Source organism: Larus michahellis, chromosome 6 (genome assembly GCF_964199755.1).
Source record: "Larus michahellis chromosome 6, bLarMic1.1, whole genome shotgun sequence".
NCBI lineage: Eukaryota > Metazoa > Chordata > Aves > Charadriiformes > Laridae > Larus > Larus michahellis.
In genome coordinates, this window is record NC_133901.1 from 22,322,708 (window position 1) to 22,343,391 (window position 20,684).

At 39.1% G+C, this 20,684-nt stretch overlaps 1 protein-coding gene across 15 annotated transcripts in view; it reads right to left on the reverse strand.

Moving 5' to 3' along the window:
• Positions 1 to 20,684, reverse strand: part of DOCK10 (dedicator of cytokinesis 10) — a 161,447-nt gene that overhangs the window by 39,321 nt on the left and 101,442 nt on the right. For 14 of the 15 annotated variants that reach the window (XM_074591139.1, XM_074591140.1, XM_074591137.1 and 11 more), the window contains exons 15-27: positions 19,420 to 19,542; positions 17,996 to 18,075; positions 14,432 to 14,619; positions 13,767 to 13,832; positions 12,803 to 12,895; positions 10,792 to 10,915; positions 10,521 to 10,642; positions 9,748 to 9,834; positions 9,113 to 9,205; positions 8,572 to 8,690; positions 5,652 to 5,721; positions 1,886 to 1,999; positions 572 to 643 (exon numbers count right to left, since the gene is read on the reverse strand). In XM_074591139.1, the coding sequence (XP_074447240.1) occupies positions 572 to 643; positions 1,886 to 1,999; positions 5,652 to 5,721; positions 8,572 to 8,690; positions 9,113 to 9,205; positions 9,748 to 9,834; positions 10,521 to 10,642; positions 10,792 to 10,915; positions 12,803 to 12,895; positions 13,767 to 13,832; positions 14,432 to 14,619; positions 17,996 to 18,075; positions 19,420 to 19,542 (1,351 nt within the window). The remainder of the gene's footprint in view (positions 1 to 571; positions 644 to 1,885; positions 2,000 to 5,651; positions 5,722 to 8,571; positions 8,691 to 9,112; positions 9,206 to 9,747; positions 9,835 to 10,520; positions 10,643 to 10,791; positions 10,916 to 12,802; positions 12,896 to 13,766; positions 13,833 to 14,431; positions 14,620 to 17,995; positions 18,076 to 19,419; positions 19,543 to 20,684) is intronic. The other variant, XM_074591133.1, reaches the window with a different exon arrangement.

Sequence of the window (20,684 nt, forward strand, 5' to 3'; positions counted from 1 at the left end):
AGACCAAGAATAAAGACAATAAACCACAGGCCATTCAACATAGAAGGAAAATATTCCTAGAGTTCCACAGATCTATTCTGAGTACAAATCCCCAAAGGAAGAATACGGTCCATAGGAAAGTGGGAAATCTTATCCTCAGATTCCAATGCAAGTATACTAATATCATCTTTGATAATCATAGAGAAAAGAGGTCAAAGCACTGATCTCCAGCTATGTAAGGTTTGCTCAAAGCAGAGTTTCTAGATCATTTATTTGCTGTCAGGCATAATCACCTGTTGGGTAACCAGCCGAAATTAGAGAATTCTCTTTCCATTCTAACTCACCCATTACAAAGTTGATCCAACTGTATTTTTGGCCCACCAGTTCTGAACAAGCAAGGATAGATTTGAGCCCACTAGGTAATGTAATGTTTTTTGTGGGTAAAAACAATATTTTACAAAGTATAACAGCGTTTCTTTTTTTGACCAGTCAAGAAGAAAAGTCCAGGTATGTGTATTTCCCAGGATTCTGGATCTTATATTTTCCCTAAGACACTGATTGCCTGCTTAATTGAGATCACGTATAAACTTACCTTTGTTTTGTTTGTATCAACCAAGTGCTGTGCCATTGATTTTAAGATAACTGCAAAGAAGAACCAGGAATGCTGTTCAAAAGAAGGAAAAAAAGATTAGGAAAAATGATTATCTGATAAATACTTTACAATGCATTACCATTCCTTATAGATAGATTGCATTTCTCAGTAATGCACAATGATAAACTCTATGTGACAGATAAATGAAAGCGCATAAGTGCCATGTATTTGAGTAACTTTTGATCATGTCCTTAAGAGAGCTGAAGTCATATCAGGCACTTCCTGACTGTGGCTCTGTGCAATAAGGAGCCCACAATCACCACTCTTCTGTGTGACCACCCTGACCACAGTCCTCCTGTTCCTGCTGAGCACTGGCTTCATTGTTTGTTTGCAGGTAACCGGTAGAAATGCATCATGCAGAGAACCTCAGAGAACAGAACCTGAGAATAAACTGCTTTGTTACTTCCAGCAGATTGGTAATTTGGCCCAGAAAAGGACAGATAAACAGAGTGGTTCTTCAAATACCATTTATAATAGTGAACAGGTAGGATATTAATCTGTATCCTCACATAACTTAGGAGAGATATATGTCATGTATCTCAGGAGATATGTGAAACAAATACACTCAAAAAGCTTACTAATTGCAAAAAAACCAAACAACCAAGCAAACCCAACCACAAGTAATTTCGCATGGCTCAGGCTTCCTGCAGGCCAGCTTTTCTGCCTATTTTTGCTATCCCAGTGCCCTGTGCAAGGAATAGGAACTGGTTCACTCTGAACAGTTGAACGTATTTTTGCCACTCCTGAGCTGGACTGGCTAGCTCTTATACCAGGCTCGGTGATGGGGCTTGCACATGTATGAATTTCTTAGACCTGGTTTGACATGAGAAACCTCAGGAAACCTCAATCATTCTCATTTTGGTTACTGTCAATCAAAGGCAGCAGCTGAAATCAGATAAAAATGTCCTACTTACAGATGAATATTCTCCCTGCATCTTCCAAAATAAAAATTAAAACAAAGTATTCTAAAAGTAATTGCTCATACCACATTGTGTCAAAATTAGGTTTCCAACTCAAACTGCGCTGTAACAGAAAGGAGGAATTTTATTATGCAAACCACGGCATTCTGAGAAATGTGTTATGCTGAGAAACTGTATCAAGTCTGATAAGTCTGTTCCGTGGAATCGCTGCAGGATGTGATTCGTGCAAAGCTCACAAAGGGAAAGAGGAGAGCAGTAAGAGACGTGACAAGTGAGTTTCAGGCACAAAACCAGTAGTAAAACTACAAATGTCCTAATTCAAGCTATCATTCACCTTTAACACCTGTTTCACTGTTACTTGGTCATTTAACTTCAGAAGACCGGTCATATTCTTGGCCAGCTCCTCATGGACAGTCCTTTCCTCAACTGATTTGGTCCTGAACACATACTGAAGAAGAGAGGAATAGTAAAAATTATCAAAACGTACATTAAAACAAATATAAAATACCTCAGTAGGAGAAGATAAGTGATTTATACACCACTAAGAGCTGACAATCTTTGCCACTGAAATATCTTGACTGAACAACAGATCCACATAAAGTTTAATTCCCCTAGCACAATGGCACGACACTGCTCCCCTACAAAATCCCAGTTTTAAACACAACTTCCTGTTGATTTCAGCTTAATGTGAATCAAGAGGAATTTCTGCTTAAAATCAGTGCTACGGTTTATTTCTTCAATAGGGTATAGGATCCTGACACCTCTAAACTGCCTTTCAAGCCATTTCACCAGGGAGAAAAAAGAATAAGCAAGCAGAGGAAGTACGGAGGGTTTTTTCACCCACCTAGTCAGGGCCACCTTTCACTTGCTCCTTTCTTCCAGGGGCAACAGCTAGTCAGAGCTGGTAAAAACTCTTCATCCTGAAAGGCGTAGAGCACCCACTGGAGCTGACAGAAGGGGAAAACTATACCCTTTTTAGAAATCAAGCCCTCAAGACAGGAATTTATCTACCAAGTAAGTTTCTCAGAACTCATAAATCTAGTATGAGTTTTATTCAACATTTTAAGCTAATAATTTGGTACTGGGATCCATTACTTCTTCCCTAAAGCAAGAACTCTGCCAGTCCATCAGTTGGGATGAAATACTTTTTCAATTCAACCAGGTAGGTAAAAGAAAGGAATGCCACTTGAAAATATCTTATTAATATTCAGCCTTGTTTCCAGAGCAGATGCCATAAGCTTCTTCCTATGCAGTTTGACACTTCTGGGGCCAGTTATTTAAGTCAGTGTAATTTTGTGTTATTATTGCATCTGAGTGACTCACAGTTCTCAACTTCCTTATTCCCCAAACCGCATTTCTAAAGTAGGTATTCATTTCCTTATAGATGGATAAAAGAGTTTAACAGTTATTGGCTTTTGACTGCTGCTGGAAAAAGGAAAACAGGCAAAATGGACTTTTGGTGTGGCCTAATAATCACCTGTTATTTCAAAGTTATTTAGCCACAATACGTGTCTATTGCAATTCTGAAAAGTTATTGATTAGAAAAGTTGTTAATATCCATTTAATTAACTACATTAAAATGCTACATAGGTTATTTATTTTGGAATCTGAACAGTTCTGCTGGACCTCAGCAGAATTCCTCTGTGCTTAAATCAGAGTACTTGAGACTAAAACTTTGACTACTAAGATGCTGAGATGCATCACCTGTAAAGATATACTTTCATGAAGTATGAAAGTAAATACATACTGTGGAAATATCAACCAACAGTTGTCAACACTGAAATTAAAACAGTTTTCCCATTTAGTAAGCTAACTCCTACCATATTTTCATTATTCTCCCTGTGAACATGCTAAAGTTTCAGAGTTCATCAGGAATGTATTTGCTTTCACTTTATTCCTAAAGTTTATTTAAAAAAAAATAATCCCTCCCCAAAACTTATGCCACACATATTGCTTATAATCGACAAATGAAATGTATGTTATGAAAACTACTTGTTGCACAGTAAATCAGAATATCATGATCTCTACAACTCTCTACAACTACCTGAAAGGAGTTTGTAGCAAGGTGGCGATTGGTATCTTCTCCCGAGAAACAGGCGATAGGACAAGAGGAAATGGTGTCAGGTTGTGTCAGGGGAGGCTTAGATTGGATATTAGGAAAAATTTCTTCACTGAAAGGCTTGTCAAGCTTTGGAACAGGCTGCCCAGGGAAGTGGTTGAGTCGCCATCCCTGGAGGTATTTCAAAGCCATGTAGATGTAGTGCTGAGGGACATGGTTTAGTGGTAACTTGGCAGTGCTGCATTAACTGTTGGACTTGATGATCTTAAAGGTCTCTTCCAACCAAACAATTCTACGATTCTATGACAGCCAGAAGCCGATACAGACATTTTTCACTCATAGCTTCTTTCCATGAGTGTGTGGGATCTCTCATTGCTATCATGACCTCCATTAGTACTGTCACCACTGAACCAGAGCAGGCCAAGAGACAAAGTGATGGCAAATATCTACCTCAATACTTTTAATAATCTGCAATTCTCGTCTATGCTGCTACTTTAAATACATAAATCAGTTAATAAATTTAACATTCATAGATATGCCACAAATAATGCATTACTCATTACTGATTCATCTAGTAAGACTAGAACAAAATTTTCCAATCCTCTCCCCTGCAGTTAAAAGGGAGAGAAAAAATAAAGGCAAGTGACAGGGAAAAAAAACCCTGTAATACCCTTAAATGAGGTTCATTTGTCTATTAATTTTTCTGTCCATGTCAGTAACAGCAGTTAATTTCTTCTTCTACTTAAAAACATGCTTCTTCATAAAATTCTCAGCTTATAAAGCTGTTACCCAAACATGCTATTGATGAGATAGTTGCTAGCCAAAAGCATTATTCATAGTCATTTAATGCATATTCAGTTGATACAGATAACAAGGAGATCATCTTTAAAGAGGTCACTTCTTTGGCTTTTTAAGTAATAGTACAGCTTGCCTGGAGCCAAACTCCATACACAGAACATATCCATATATACACTCTCTTCTTCAAAACAATAATGGATGAAAAAAGCTGAGCAAACAGGAAAAAGTTAAAAGAATCTGAACTCCACAGCTGAGAAAATAATTTATGTACAACAGCACACAAAAAGACACAGGATCTTGAAAATGAAATAATGATTTAAGAAAATAATCAAAAGTTTAGTTAAAAAGCTATAGCTTCCTAAAAAAACATGTAGCCATCTTGCAACCATGAAGAGCACCCAGAAGTACCTCTTCCATAAAAATTATCACTTATGGATCCTTTTCAACTACAATGAGGGCAACCCTGTATGTGTGTAATACAGCTGGCCAGATATTTAAATGTGATAAATCTCATTACAGTCAAGAGAAATGCTGCAAACTGTGAGCAAACTACATTAATTGCCTCTCACTGGTATCTGTCCAGCTGAAGTCTCATGATCTTTCACTATTTTATCTCCCCCTTCTCTCCCCTCAAACCCTGCAAGGTGGGAAATTCTCAGTTTAACAGCATTTCACAAAGAATGACGCTAAGCCTACACTCCTAGAAGCTCACTGGAAGTGCATTTGCACTAGGTCTTGCTTCTAAAATGTAAGCTCTAGTCATCAGCCAACTATGGGGAATTGTCCCTCCCACATGCCAGTACCCTTTAAGAGTGCACTGCAGCTTCCTCCTCCTGTGCTCAACTTGGTGTCCTATGGAAAGTAAGCTGCACCATGCAGAGGAACCACGAGCAGCCCTTTGTCATCCTCAGAGTAAGGCTCCAAGCCAGGACGCAGCCGAGCCTGGTAGAGAAGGACCCTCCATGGAGTGTCGCTGCTCTACAGGATGGCCTTAAAGCAGTCTCATTTGTTCAAGGTGACTCAAGAAACTTAAGGCAGAGGAGGAGAATTGACGCAGCCTTTTGCAAATCTTACATTGGTTTCCTAACCAAAGTCACCCAGCCTGCTAGTGGCAGAAAGCTATGATGCAAATGCAGAGAAAGCTACAAACAAGTACCACTAATAGTAAACAGGAAAAAAGCCCAGAAAAGCAAAAACCAAACTCCCCCCCACAAAATAGTTAACAGTGTAACAGCAATCATACCGTCACATAAGAACTGATGTAGTTGTCTAGTTGTTCTTCATGGCACTTAGCAACAATGTTAGTAAGAACCCTGCAAGATAAAAAAAAATAAAAATTGAGCTGGTTTGTGTCATAAGGCAGAGAGTTTAATCTGATGCCTCACATTGTTCTGTTATTGTAACCTTATTTAAAACAGTCCATAAGGGATGTGATCCAAACAATGAACAGCGTGTACAGAAACTGTCCCAATGGGAAAAACCAGTCACTCCTTGGGCCCTCCATTTGTCTAACAAAATGCACCCAGTTTTAATGATTATAACTGTACTGACATTACAACAAAAGAAAACTATTAACTAACTAAAGCTTATACAAGACCTTGGATGATTAGGAATAAGAAAAATTATAGTATGTTAATGAATCAGAAAGACAAGAGCTTCTTTCTCTGGGAATTCTACTTGTCAGGTTCTTTCAGATTTTGATAATTCTGTAAAGCTCCGATAATTTGCTTGTGACAGCTCTGTTAATCAGAGACAAACACAAGCCTAAGCTCAAGCCTGAGCATGCCCCTCTCCTGCACTGTGTGCCCAGAGCCTCACTCAGCCCCAGCCTGAGTGCCCAAGCACTCGGGAACAAAAGGCTGAGCACAGCACCCTCTCATTACTGCGCAGCAGGGACAGGCTGGACACTTGGTGCAACCACAGACGCTCTGAGCTTCTGCAGATCAGCTTCGTGATCAGCAACATGGAAGAAAATTGCCTGGGTCGTGCTGGCACCCACTACTCTCCCAACCTGAGCTTCTATTAACAGCAGAGATGGCACCACTTGAGACCAAGTGTTTCAGCAAAGTTTTCTCTTCAATTTGTACCTGGGCCATCCTTATTTGAGATCATCCTGTTTCAGAAACCACCAGTCTGAGCAAGAAGTCTTCTTGAACTTAACCATGAGATATCTTTTATCTTTTTGAGTACTGGGATCTCATTTTTTCAAAATACTTAATTAGAAAAGACTCTGCAATTTTATGATCTTGTTCGTATGTTAAAAAAATGGGGAGGAAACAGTTCATGATTCTCAAAGGTCAAAAATTAGTGAACTGCATCTCAGATTCAGGGGTATGCATAATAACAGTATGACTGAAACAGATTATTAATGTGCCTGACTGTGGTCCACATACAAGTAGTCATTTTGACTAGCTTGGTGATTTGAGTGCTTACTGCCAATTCTTATTATTGGATTCAAAAGCTTTGTAATTCTTTTAAGTCAGTATTTTTCATATATATCATTTCTTGTTGCTAGTAGAAGTAAAACTTGCAGCAAAACACAAAAGCTATGACAAAATCAGTTGTGCCCATTCCTATCCTTCCGCCTTTATTCGGATTTGAAATTAAAATGAGTTCTGGCAAAGATGAGACAGAGAAATGATGACGTGACTGGGCCCCCAGACAAGTAAATAACCACGAGAGAGCATAAAAGGAATAATGTTTTCTCCCCAACACATAAGCCAATCTATGCTCTCATTCTGTTGTTGTTGCTTTAATATGTTCAACACAAGCTGCTTCAAGCTATTCAGAAAAAAATACAATGTGTGTATATATAGGACACATCAATGAATGGCACACAGAGCAGACGTGCATATTCCCGTTGACATCAACTCTACCAGCACAAAAGCTACCACACATACAAGAAAAGCACTGAGAATCGTTTTCTTTTTTTTCTTTTTTTTTTTTGGCTGGGTGGGTATATAGCCAAAATCTGAAGCATGAATAAATTAACATCCTTCCATTTTTTCATCTAATCATTAAAACTATTTTTTAAACAGCTTCTTCTTCTATAGCATTTCTTTCCAGTTTGGTAACCGATAGTGAAATTCTAGCTTAGGACACAATTCTTCATTCTCTCTATCTAGCCTTAACATCAGTTGATTTGTTGGACATAAACGGGTCCTGACCAAAGGTCCAACTGCCTCTCTGCCTTTGCAAGTGATGATGCAGTGATGAAATCACACGTTTAGAAGGAAACAGTCTTCCAATCCTAATGTTTAGGTGCCATGATCCTTTGATAAAGGATATCTAAACTCCAGTTTTCCAAGGCTAAGATGAGGAATTTTGCTTCCTTGCTCCTTTAGGTTTTCCTAATTAATCTTTCTTCAGGAACTAATTCTGAAAAACAATCTGTGGAAAGAAAGGAAATATACTGACAGCAGATCAGTCTAACAGGGTTGCTGAGGACAGTTCTCATTTTTTTCCTACTAGTTGTAGTGTAGTCCCCATGTTTAGCTACTGGCAGAAGTACAACAAAAACACCACTACGGTCAGAAGAAAATGCAGTGCAACTTTCTGCCCTTCTACAGAGACCAATAATAATCTCTCCAGTATTTTTTTTTTCCTGCTGCCCTGATTAACAGCATCAATAAAGACAATTTCATTATGTGATGGGTGAGAGACTCAGCAAATCATTCCAGCTGTTTGCCTGCTCACTGGAAAATGCCTCCATTGCTCTTCAGTTATTGCTAATATACTCTAATTAAAGAATGCCCCAGAACAGCCTGACCTGGTTATTTGACTCTGCATTGGATGCTAAGTTCCTCCTATGCCAAACTCCACATCCTCAGACCCAAATATAAACCAAAACTGATATTCAGCTTTGTTAGGAAGCACTGAAGTCCTCAAGAATGAGACTGTTACCTAGTATTGCCTCCTGGTACAGAGTCACATCCACCATCGCCAACGATTTCCTGGTTGGTACCAGAGTCAGCCACATGATACCACGCAGAGCCCTCTGTTAAGGGGGAAGCAGGCATTTTCACCTACTAAAGTCTAAGTGTCATAGTCAGCCTTTGTAAGAGCAACTATAATTGGGCTAAAATCTACATTTGCATTCTAGAATGAATTCTTTTCCTCAAACAGAAAATATTCAGATACCTGGTCACAAAATACTCAGATACCTGGTCACAGCTGTTGTAACTTCATCATCACTATTGTGCACCAAAACCCAGAAGAGTTGATTCAGGACTACAGGAAGAAAATTCATAATTACATGGATCTTCTCAATCCTCAGCAAATTCTGTAATAGATGTAAGAAAGAAAATGCGAGATTTTCACTACGAGCAATGAAAGTTGACCACTTGCTTTCCTGCTTCAGCAGGTAAAGTGGAATACAGTAGGAAAACAGGACAACTACGTAGAGGACTGGTTCCCAGACATTCCTAGAGCAACAGAGCAACACTCCACCACCTTTTAACAGGATTTGAGGCTTGGCATAGGCTGGATTATTGAAGTCGATGGGGCAGATGCAGCCATACTCTAAATAAGAAGGGATGGGAGACAGCTCTGTGACCATCTGTCACATCAAGTAAGTCTAACTGGAGTTGTCATGGACCCGTTGCCTCCTGGTAAGTCTACGCCATGTTTAGAATTGTGCAGTAATGGATCAGTTGAGACAAAGCCCTAAATACAATTTTCTAGCACAGCTACAGGTTACTTTACCTTACAGGAATTGATAAAGTTTGAGGTAGGAGGCTGGGATAGATCCTTTTCCCTTTCTTGGCACTGATGGAAAAAGTTATTCAGGTATGGATCCTAAAATGACAAACATGCACATTAATGTATATTATAGAAAGGATTAGAGTTCAGCTCCATAAATTGGTTACAGCAATCACCCGCGATACTGAGGAACTCACTTGGTCCCTACCACCTTAGACATAGGATACAGAAAGGCAGGTCAACTTATTTAGCTCAGCCCATTGGCCAGCGCAGCTAGCTATATACAACTTATTTCTAGGTGCTTTGACCACTCTGTTTTCAGTGTTGCAGGCAATTAATTTTTTCCTCACAATCTAAGGGATTTCAACGGCCAGATTTTTTTTTTCTTCCTGGTGCTCACTACTTATTTTCTTGCTGTTTATACTGATATTCCATGATTTTTCTGTTGGTATAATCTTACATAATTTATATTTTTGCTTGAATTGTATATTCTGTCATTGTCATCTTGCCCTTCTACATTCAAATAACATTTAAATGTTAGAGATACAAATTCATAGAAGATTTTAAAACCTCTTTCAGACACTCCTTGACACTTTTTGTTTGTAAACAGGTAAGAGCCAAAAGGAAATTCCACTTACCTGAGTATTTACTGTTGATACAACAAAAGTAGAGACTTTGAAAAGTGGTTTCCCACTATCTACCCATTTTACGTCACAGCCGATCTGCTATTAAAACAAAACCAAATAAAAATACGTTTTCCCACTTATTTCCTGCTTATTCAAGTCTGCATCAAAATTTCACTGTGTAGCTTTGCATGTGCGCTTACATGAATTCTACTGGCTACTGTGCTTCCATAACCACAGAGTTATTTCAATACAAACCCACTTTTCAGCCTGGGCCCACAAAGGTTATCATTCGAGAGACCAGACTGCTGCCCCACCCTGTCCTCATGACAATAGTAAAACAAACACAAGGAGGCAGAAATAATCCAAGTTGGACAGGATCAGTGGGAAGATATGATATCATTCTCCACCAAACTGGAGAATGAATCATGATCGTGGATCACGTCCGCTGGAGAATGAATGTCATATGGCCTGAGTTCGTGAAAAGAGTTCTTTTTGACCAGCCTCATTCACATTTTGGAAAAGTTAGGTATAATACTGCAGAATACACAATTACAAAATACGCTTTTTCCCGTATACACCTGTGAATCAGCAACATACAACTCTCAATTCAGTGGTACATATATTAGCTTATATACTCACTGATATGCATGTGAATATTCTAAAACACATGCCCTATTTATTGTTTACACTTCCAGGCAAGTGCCAATGCAAATCTGATCTCATGTAAAACATCTGCAAATAAACACTCTGTGACACCTGAATAATATGAAAGTATGAATTAATACCTTTCCACTAGTTGGTTCTTGAAGGCTCAAGTAATTGGGAGGCAGACTGCTTGCCACCGGCACGTTGTGTTCTTGGGAAGCTAACTGGGCATCTTTCAACAAAGGAAGCCACGCATATCCCACTGTGCACGAGAACAAATCAATATGACTTTGGAAAAACAAGCTTCTCAAGTTCAATGGAAGACAATAATACCCAGCCAGAAATTCTGCAAGCCTTATTTGAACATACATCATTTATATTTATAATTGAAAGTAATTCTACTACAGGTACCTGGTGTTTCCAGAGCCTCTTTCTTTTTGGCATTAGCTTTTGCATTTATGTCACAGGTGACATGATAAAATGAAAACAGAATGTGGTGTTTCTTATGGAGTTGAGTGGGAAGTTCAATTTTCACCTGAAATGTAAAATGTTACACCTCACTTTAGTTTAAAAATTGATTAAACAAAGCATCAGAGATGGTCTCAATGACTGACATCTCTCTCTACACAGAGGTCTAAGTACAGCCTGCCTTTACTGGCTAATGTTTGTGTGCATGGGTAATAGATGCTCTCTTAAGGAAATTGTTTAGGATGATCATCCATCACTTAAAACCAGCTTTTTTCCTCCCTGTTTTGTGGATGAATATTTGCATTTATGATGAAAGAGCGTAAGATGAAAGAGGACAGAACTAAAGAGTGATAGAAATTGCTAAGAAGTGATCACCTGCGCTCTAGCAGCCATAAATAGCCACCACCATTCCCATATTTTCAGGATGACCAACCTAAAAACCAAAATGACACTTCTGCTGCTGCTTCATCATCATTTCATGGCAAAGCCCAAGTAATAAAGGCTGACACAAAAATAAATTTGTATTTACGATTTCTGATCAATCTTAAATCCTGTATCATGTCATCCATGAATCCCTACAGATTGGGTGTGAGGTATTATTATTAACCTATCGGAATAAAAATACAAAGTAATCAAAACATGTTACCATAGGAACTAATAAAAGACCCCTTGCCCTTGTGAGCTATGACAGAGTTTATCCAAGCTAATCCTACGCTTAAAGTTTAGAGATTGTTGATAAATGCTTCCAGTGTTAAATCAGCTTATGGGTAAGAATCTAATACCATAAACAAAGATACAAAATGGCATTCAGACATGGAGATTAAGACAACTTTCTTGATAAAATACTACATTCTTTTAAAGACTGCGCTTGCTGTACTAGGAACATTTAGGACAGGTGCACACCTCTTCCAGCCAAATCTGCTAATAACATCTGAATTCAGCTCTTCATTCAACTTGCAAGTAATCTGCCCAAACCAGATGGCTCACTAGCATCACATGAAGAACATTTTCAGATGCGTTAAACGCGAAACACTGCTCGCAACAGAGTAGCAGAGGGGGTTCAAGATCTCTGAAGATGTAATGCTTTAAATTCCACCTCAGTTCCTAAACATGAATCTTAAAATTGATACTTCACATGTAGTTGTACATTATCTGCTGGTCTTGCCCCTGCCATTTTATCAAAGTAAATTTTAACTGAAAAAGGAAGTTTTTCCAAGATAAAGCCAACAGTTTGGAAAATGCTGGCTATATACTAATGTTGTTTGCCAGCCTTATCACTACACATAAAGCAATAGTGGAAAATCCAGAACAGAGACGTGACATTCACAGGCCATCAAACACCGTAGTCTCTGAAAGGGTGAAATTAAGTTCACCTGCAGAAAGCCTGGGGAATCAATATGTGGTGTTGGTGAGACATAAACAGGCATGTGCGACTAACATTTGGCAAAGGCCCACGTCTGAACTCTATTCTATAGCTGCATCCTCAAAAGCACCAGCTAAATGACTTGCTGCAGCCACTACACGTCACCGTACATTCTGTTCAGACCACTGAATCAACAAAAATGCCCCAATGCAGATCTTATATCTCAGAGGGGGATTTGTTCTGACATTTGGCTCCACCCTTTATCATAATGTTTACCGTTTCCATTAAATTCAGAAATGCAGCTGGACATTTAATGTAATCCAGACATGCATTTTAGAGAGCTAGACTGTTCCTAATTAATTCTACAGCATCTTAACTGTACTCAGAACATCTTAGAAAAGGAGGACTCACTGACTCGATTTAAGGAAAAAAAAAAAAGAAAACAAAACATTAGACTGTATGCAAATCGATGTAACACAGGCCCATCCAGATACACAACCAATTGTAACAGAACTATTCTTTACACATAATTTTCTGTCTCACTGGCAAACATGTGGGATTGGCACACAATGAAAGAAAAAGCAGACTGACCTCATCATAGAAATCAGGATTCTGGGAATGATGTAGCACAGCGGTGTAGGCTGCTGTTGTAAATAATGGTCCACCTGGCTTCCCATAAATACACTGGTAAAAGTAACATGCTTTAATTACATTGTGAAATTCTGCTGATGATACTAGTCTTGGTATATCTAATATGCATGTACATTGAAAACAATATCATGAAACATTGATAATTGCTTTGATCAAATATTAAAAGAAATATTTTAAGTGCTCAAACCTGCAATTTTTTTATACACACTTCCAGTAAAAGTCCATCGATTCTGTGAAAATTACCCTACAGTCTGCTAAACAAGGCAGACTCATTAGACTACTTCCTTGCTGTTATCAATTTCAGAGTTTTCTGCAAAAAGCTTTACAAAAGCTATTTCACTTTTATGCAGTTCAATACACAATACAATGCCTTTACTGACTTTTCAAAGTTACAAAAGGTACACCAGTTAACAGTCTCCTTGCTGGCAGTGTCCAGTCTGGAGGCTCTTGATTATTGAGTGATGGTAACTTTATTCATTCGTGGGGAAACTACATTAAAATACTACGCAACAGCCCTTCATCAATAGCAAAGTTAAGAATTAAGTCTAAGTTTCTTTTAATTTTGTGCCTCAGTCTTTCAACCAAGTGTCCTGAGATCAATCAGAAATGGAGGGTAAATGATAAATTTTAGAATAAAAGACTTGCACAGTAAAAAATGGCTACATTTTCTGACATTGTCTGGCCAGATATGGTCTGCCAGCCAGAAAGCTGGCACTGCAAAATGGCACTGTGAGCTGGAATCATTATGACCAGCTGGGATCAAACAGAACCACAGTGCATATGTAGAAGGATGCATGACAACGTTCACTCTTTAATTGTTCCAGGTTAGTAAAACCCTGATTCTTAGGTTTTCTAAGTAATGTCCTCAGAAACACTGTTCTCTGAATATACTCTTGTGGCTCACCTTCAGTGGCTTCGCTCCTTCTTCATCAGAGCTTTTAAATTCAATGCACACTGTTATATTCCGTGCCTGAGAAGACAGGAACGTGTTAAAGCTTAGATCAAAAATGGGGTACCCCTAAAAACTATAAGGGCTGAAATAAGCTGTTTTCAAAATCTAGGAGAAACATGCAGATGGTGTATCAACATTTAAAATGCCTTTAAGTCACAGTGATATCACTAGAAATAGTATTTCCAACAAGAACTGGTAAAATGCAAGCCAGGCCTCAAACTGACTCTGTAGAAGTAGGTTATAAGGTCACCTGCACTTACGTGTGTCTTGTCCTTAATTAATTTTCGATCACCATGAAAACGCAAGTAGTACAAGTTTCGTTTAAGAACTACAAACATTATCCAGATTAATTTTCTCTGCACACATCATTTCATTAAAATACAGCCCTTCTGAAAATTGTGAAAAAGCTATTACCACATTATCTCCCTTTGAATCACTAATACAAACTTAAAATTAATCCATAGATTCATTTCATTAACATTGTACCAATGTTATATGATTGCAAAAACTGAAAAAGATCAAAGATCCTCCTTTAGGATGAGCGCTCCTTCATTTCAGTGAGAGCTCATACAGTACACTACTACCCAACGTTGGCCTGAACTGGTCACATACTGTACCTTGTTGAAGTATTTTTGGCTATCATACTTGAGGTGTTTTGGATATATGTATATTTGGTTCTTGTATACTCTGTAAGGTCGAGAATATTTTGTGGATTCCTGTACAAATTCCTCAACTTCCACTGTAGGTTGATGCTCCTTTATGTCATTAAATGGCTTGATTGGAATAAAAGACGAAGTTACGCAGTCTTCAAAAGAACAGAAAAGAAAACCATCACATATTATGTTTGTTTTTACAGTCTTGTTACTAAGAATATGTAATATTGGGATAGAACAAGTAAAATCCTGCCTTAACTTGCAAAGAGCAAGTAACACTGAGATGAAACGGGTCAAATCCTGCATTAAAATTGCATCCACATTACCTCAGAACAATTACAGTGTATCATCCTTAAACGGTTTATCTCACTTGAGTTAAACAGTACAGCATTGAGTACCTCTTTTGACACACACGGTATCTGATGGCATAACAGCATCGTTGGTATATGGACAGTTTCAACTAAATATACTGATGTGATGCTGTTTCTAATTAATTTTACAACTCAGTATCTCATTTAAGTTTTTCTATTATCTAATAACAGTAAATGAAATGAAGAAACAAGTAGTGCAGAACTAGATTAATTATATGAGGCAACTGGGATAACAGAAATCAGACCAAGAAACAGAAGATGAAAATAAGCACTCTGTCACCCAGACAGGGAGAGATTAAAACCGGATAGAGTATACTCTGTCTGCCTGTGCCATTAAATCAGTGAGACACTTAACTTCAGCATGGGGAACTCAAGGGCTGTTTGCACAAAAGCAGCTGAGAAGGGTCACCAACCTAGCGATATCCCGAGCTATTTCTGGGGAAAACAATTTGAAAGTCCTGCCTGCAAATTCATTTCTCAAACCCCAGAAAAACCCCAGCAAAAGCCTACCAGTTTGTGATGAGGAAGCCTAAAGAAGCCAGTGATCCCTTGTATACACTCTGCTCAATTTTACTTCCTTCTAAACTATTACAAGAGGAAACTGGCAGTTCCAGGCTAGCGCAGGTCCTCTGCAGCCCAAACAGCCGGGGGAGAAGCGGCTCTATGCCAGTTATAGCAGGGTGGTTTCTCTTTGCTTTCTTTCAAATAGACACCGAAAACTCTTCCCAGCCTGCTGCCCACCAAAATACAAACGTGTCCAATTGACTTGTACACGCAGACAACAGGCATAGCTCCTGAATTAAGCTGGAAAGATCCATATATGAAAACTTTTGCCTTTCCCAATCAAAATTAGCAGCATTGAAAGGGAACAGCTAAATTAAATCACTTGTATTTATCAGGCAGAAGTGACCACCGCCTGCTGTAGAGAAGCCTTGGGAAGGTTTATTCTCCCCAGCGCCAGCAATAGTTCCCTGTAGACAATCACTCAGATTCCTCTGTTCGTCAACGAAGATACTTAGGGTCACATACAAACTTTTGAAGATTTGCTCTTCTGCTACTAACATTCCCAGGACTTGGGAGACTCTGCTCACTGCTTTTGGCCTACAAAGCTGAGCAGCTTTCTGTTTGGGCAAAACTCAGGCAACCCATCTTAAAATACAAGGATAATGTTACGTCTTATAATTTGGCCAGCTGCCCCTCAAACTTGATTTATAAGCATTCTGATCATGTCTGGTTTTGAACATCATTAACTTTGGGTTTCATTAGAGAAATCCAGTGACCAACTGAAGGATTAGAACACGGTGCTAAGGCCTCTCTGCAGACTTTCTGTGCTCTCCACTTCCAGTAGCCCGTAGAAAATCCACAGGCAAATACAAATAGCGTTGAACTGAACACAGAAAGGGTAGTAAGTAATAAATGAAGTTTTTAAATACCAATAGCTCAGACGGGAGAGCAGCGATAGCCTGTAGAATGTGAGAAGAGGCAACAATAACAGGAATAAGCCAGCTGGAAACGCAGGCTCCTGCAGCCAGTTGTGAACGTCTGGTCTCTCTGTGCCGCACTCCCATTGCACAGACACACACGGGGGCAACAGTCCCATTTGTCACCAGCTGCATGGTGCTCGGCTACAAGCTACTCTTCACAATGCCTTCCACAAGAATGGGGCCTCACAGTTCAGAGTTTTAATACGTATTTTATGGGGGAAAGCAGGGGGAAAGCCCAGCCCTATTCCCAGCTTCGGGGCCCTGACATTCCAGCACAAAGGACAACAAGCAGGGACCACGCAGCACAGGTGGGACCTTCAGGAAGCTTTTTCTCTCTCCCCCTTTGCTAGAGCTACACGAGTTTGGCTTCCCCCCACGCAGCAGATAAGGCAGAAGTTTGGTTTCAGGTTAATCACTGTCAGACAACATCCTCTGATATGCCACTGGCTCCAGCTCTTGTTGTAGCTATAGCAAATAAAGTCTTATAAAAACAAAGATCTACTTCTGTTGTCTAATGCAAATTGATGCTAATGTGAAGCAGGGTAGTGCCAGTCCCTAGAGCCACAATCATACCAGCAAATTCTTGACAAGATCTTTGGCCAACTTCCTTTCGGTGGCTTTTCTTGGCAATAAAGGATTTTAGCACTAGCCTAGCATGACTTATTTTGGGTGGGAAGAAGGTGTTGTAACAGAACTGGTTACTGCTTCCTTCAGAGCTGGCTGAAGTCAAGAAGAGTTTTTACGGAGACTTCAATGAATCCTACAGCATGGAAGTTTTCTGGTAGTTTTTAACTTATTTTGCAGCCTTATTCAGAGTAAGACAAATTTTCCCCATACCAAAGAAACATTTAAGCTGTTACTCCTTAGAGTGAGGGAATTTTTATTGACTTTCCACAGGAAATGGGCACTTTACTAGCACACACCCTTTAAAGCCAGGCTTTCATTTGGCCACAGCACACACCAAGGTAACAGTAAAAGGTCCAAGGTGCTTTGGACCATTTTGCCTACCTTGAGCTATCAGCTTCTTTTAATTGCAAAAATAAAAATTACTTTTGAAATCTTAGTGAAACTATTTTTTTCATCTAATACCATATGAAGATGGTATAAAGATGTGCGATGATAGATTTCAGAGAAATTCAATGGTCCTGAGCTTTTTGCAACAGTGGGTCACAGAAATGTGTCCCGTGAAACAGAAAATTTAAAAAGAGATAAAAGGGTGCAGCTAAAAGCATCTGTCTTAGCAGTTAATTCAGAGGCCACTCAGTGCAGCAAGTCCTCCATCTAGTCTGCATTCTTGAAACCTGCTGCATGTCCCATTCACAGAGGATACGAGCATCACAGCCCATCAACAGTGCAGGGCTATTAGCCTCATGCTACAGAAGTCCATTCAGCTCTTTGGCCTAATCCCTTAGAGACCAAAAAGTGGTCCTTGGACTTTTATCACATGCGGGTTCAGTGTGTGGTGTTCCGTATTCCTGGGGTATATCTGGCCAGGTATGGGATGAAACAAAGAATGGTATAATTCAAGAAAACAAAACAAGAACACTCCCCTGCAAACATTTTTCTATACAACAACGGACACTTCTACCAGAACTGTTTCAATGCAGCAAGCTGGAAAGCCTATGACAATTTCCTTTTTAATTATAATAATTAATTATAAAGTGGAATCATACTTGGATGTTCTAAAGGAACACAATCAACCGCAATATCCAAACAGCCAGGTATAGTCTGTATTTTGCTAATCTTCTCTGCTCTGCAATGACAGAAATGGAAACATTTTAGATAATTAGAACAAGGGAGATGAGACCCATAATAAGAATTAATCTAAAGTGAAAAACAGACCCCAATTTAAGATATAAATGTATAGTAAACACATTTAACATACACCTATTGGCTATTAAAATCAAATAAAATGCAACAGCAGGAAAGAAACTTGGTTTGTTTTGGTTTGGGTTTTTTTCCTTTTTTTTTTTTTTTTTTCTTTCTTTCTTGGCCTCATTCCTGCATTCTCTTTGCAATCGATACTATAGCATATTTTGTAAAAGAGGAAGAAACTAATGAACCAAACCTTATGAGAATTAACACCCACTTTTTCTTTCTAAAATCTGAATCAAATGTTCTCTAAAAGGAATTCAGTGTCCGCTGAGACGAAAGGAGTTCACAGCATCACGGCTTCTGCAAGTGCCATGCTGAAAAGGGACCAAGACATATTCCTCACACCCAAACAGTTTGAGAAGTGCCAAAACTGTGGCGCTAAATTCCTTTTATCTAGGAGATGCTTTAGACAGACAAACGCAGCAGTGGCAACTCTAATAAGAGTAGTGAGAATTTCAGTACAGTTTCCTGACCAGTAAGAGTAAAATGGCATAAGAGGCCCAATCCAACCCCTGATTGGATTCAGGAGCATCCTGAATGTAGCTGACATTCAATCTTTCTGTGATCTCTTTTTATATAAATGGAACAGGAGAAGTTAAATAGCTCATTTCTAGGCACGTTTATAGTAGAAGGGTCAGGATGAAATTCATGCTTCAATACTCATGTCACTTATCCAGTACAAACAAAGACTCTGCTCTATAATGAACCTGATTTACACCTGTGTGGAAGACTATCCAGCCAAACTGCTAGTCCCTAATTTACACACTGTCAAACATTTGGAGAAGTTTTTCCTTCCAATATCCGCTCTGAAGCTTGTCATGGAGACTCTAACAAACAAAAGCAAGGAAGGAGGAAACCATTAAAGAATGCTTTTTCATTTTTCTCTCTTCCTCCCCCTCCCCCCACTTCTTTTTTTCCCTGAGATAATGTTCTCTTGTTGATTACTTCACCTGCCTCTCCCCTGATGGAAGATAATTTAAGGAATCACTAACTTTAGGTTATAATAACATTTATTAATGTGCCAAATGACGTTTCGGTTTTCCTGGAAGGTCCAACCTAAAGCACTCTTTGGCAGGTAATAGGCCAACGTGAAAAACACTAATTTAATATAGCCACTTCAGCACACTCTGTTGAATGAAGAAAAAAAACCTGTGAAAATTATTCTGCAGAGCTTCATAAAGCTTTTATTCCTTCTCAAACCAAATTAAAAACTGTTCCTTACCTTCTGTATTCTGCTATTAGTTTAATCAAATCTTCCATGGAAATCTTATTACTTTCTTGCCTGAATAAAGGTGAGAATCGGGAGTCTCTGTCAACATTTCCCTGATTATCTTTAAACACTGGTCTATAAAGAAAGAAAAATGACATGTTTATAAACACGCACCCATACGTATTTGAACATTTGAAATTGTCATGTAATCTTTTAACAGGGTTATCATATGAATTCTTACACAAATTCAAGGGCTCTCTGCAGAGCTTCAGACAAGAAAGCTTCCGAGCTGTATGTTTGCAGGAGCACAGGCAATTTCAGCTTACTCGCACGTGCAGTCTCAGTCCTTGTTTAATCTTACACAACGCAGACAGTCCCCACTGTCCTCAGATGAGTTGTGACTGCTCACAGTTGGGAGCTGCTGGGGTTTAATGCTAGAACAGATCATCATCGAGTTCAGCATCCACCATTTTTTCCCCCTGTTCTGTAGCTAAGTCTCACTTGAGAAAGCTGGAAGCATACAGCACCTCACTGGAGCCAGCCCTCTGCTACCACCCGCCCCTCCATCACCCTGGTTGCAAGGCTGCCTTCTCCTTATTTCAAGGAAGCATTTTGAAGAATTCATTACATCAGTAGGTAGCTTCGTCCAAGAAGTTATTATCCAATGAAGATCACGATAATTTTAAATAACAGAAATCACAGCAAGATGACAAATCCCAACCACTACATCTCACCATGTATGCTTTTGCAGAACCAGGTTAGAAACCTCTACTGAACCTTCCTATGCATTAAATCTGTTCTGTGTCCTCCAGGAGCATGACACCAACTCACTGGGGCTTAGCTTTTCTTCACAAAACAAGTTTGTGGAGCATTGACTAAATTTTTGGTGAACTAGCTACAAAGCGCCAAATGAAGTGGAAAAAAGATATCCATCTGTAACTGGTAACAGTAAGTATCAGCTGTTGTGAGCACAGGAAAACATTCCCAGATATTTCCATTCCTGCTCATTGACACTTGCAGGACTTAATTAGACATTCTAGTGCCCTTTGTATATCCCCAAGGGTTACACATGCTGGCTGGACTGGATAATGTAACAGCTATCCAAATTAATGAACCTTGGATTCAACGGTAGTATGCAAAAACATTTCTTAACACAAGTGAAATGTTCTTGACGCTAAGTGCTGTTTTGTGAATCATTTGGCCAATCTTGTTCCTTAATTTACTTCTCTGTTCCACTGCCAGTGAGAAGAAGTATTGATGCCAGCACAAATTGTTGC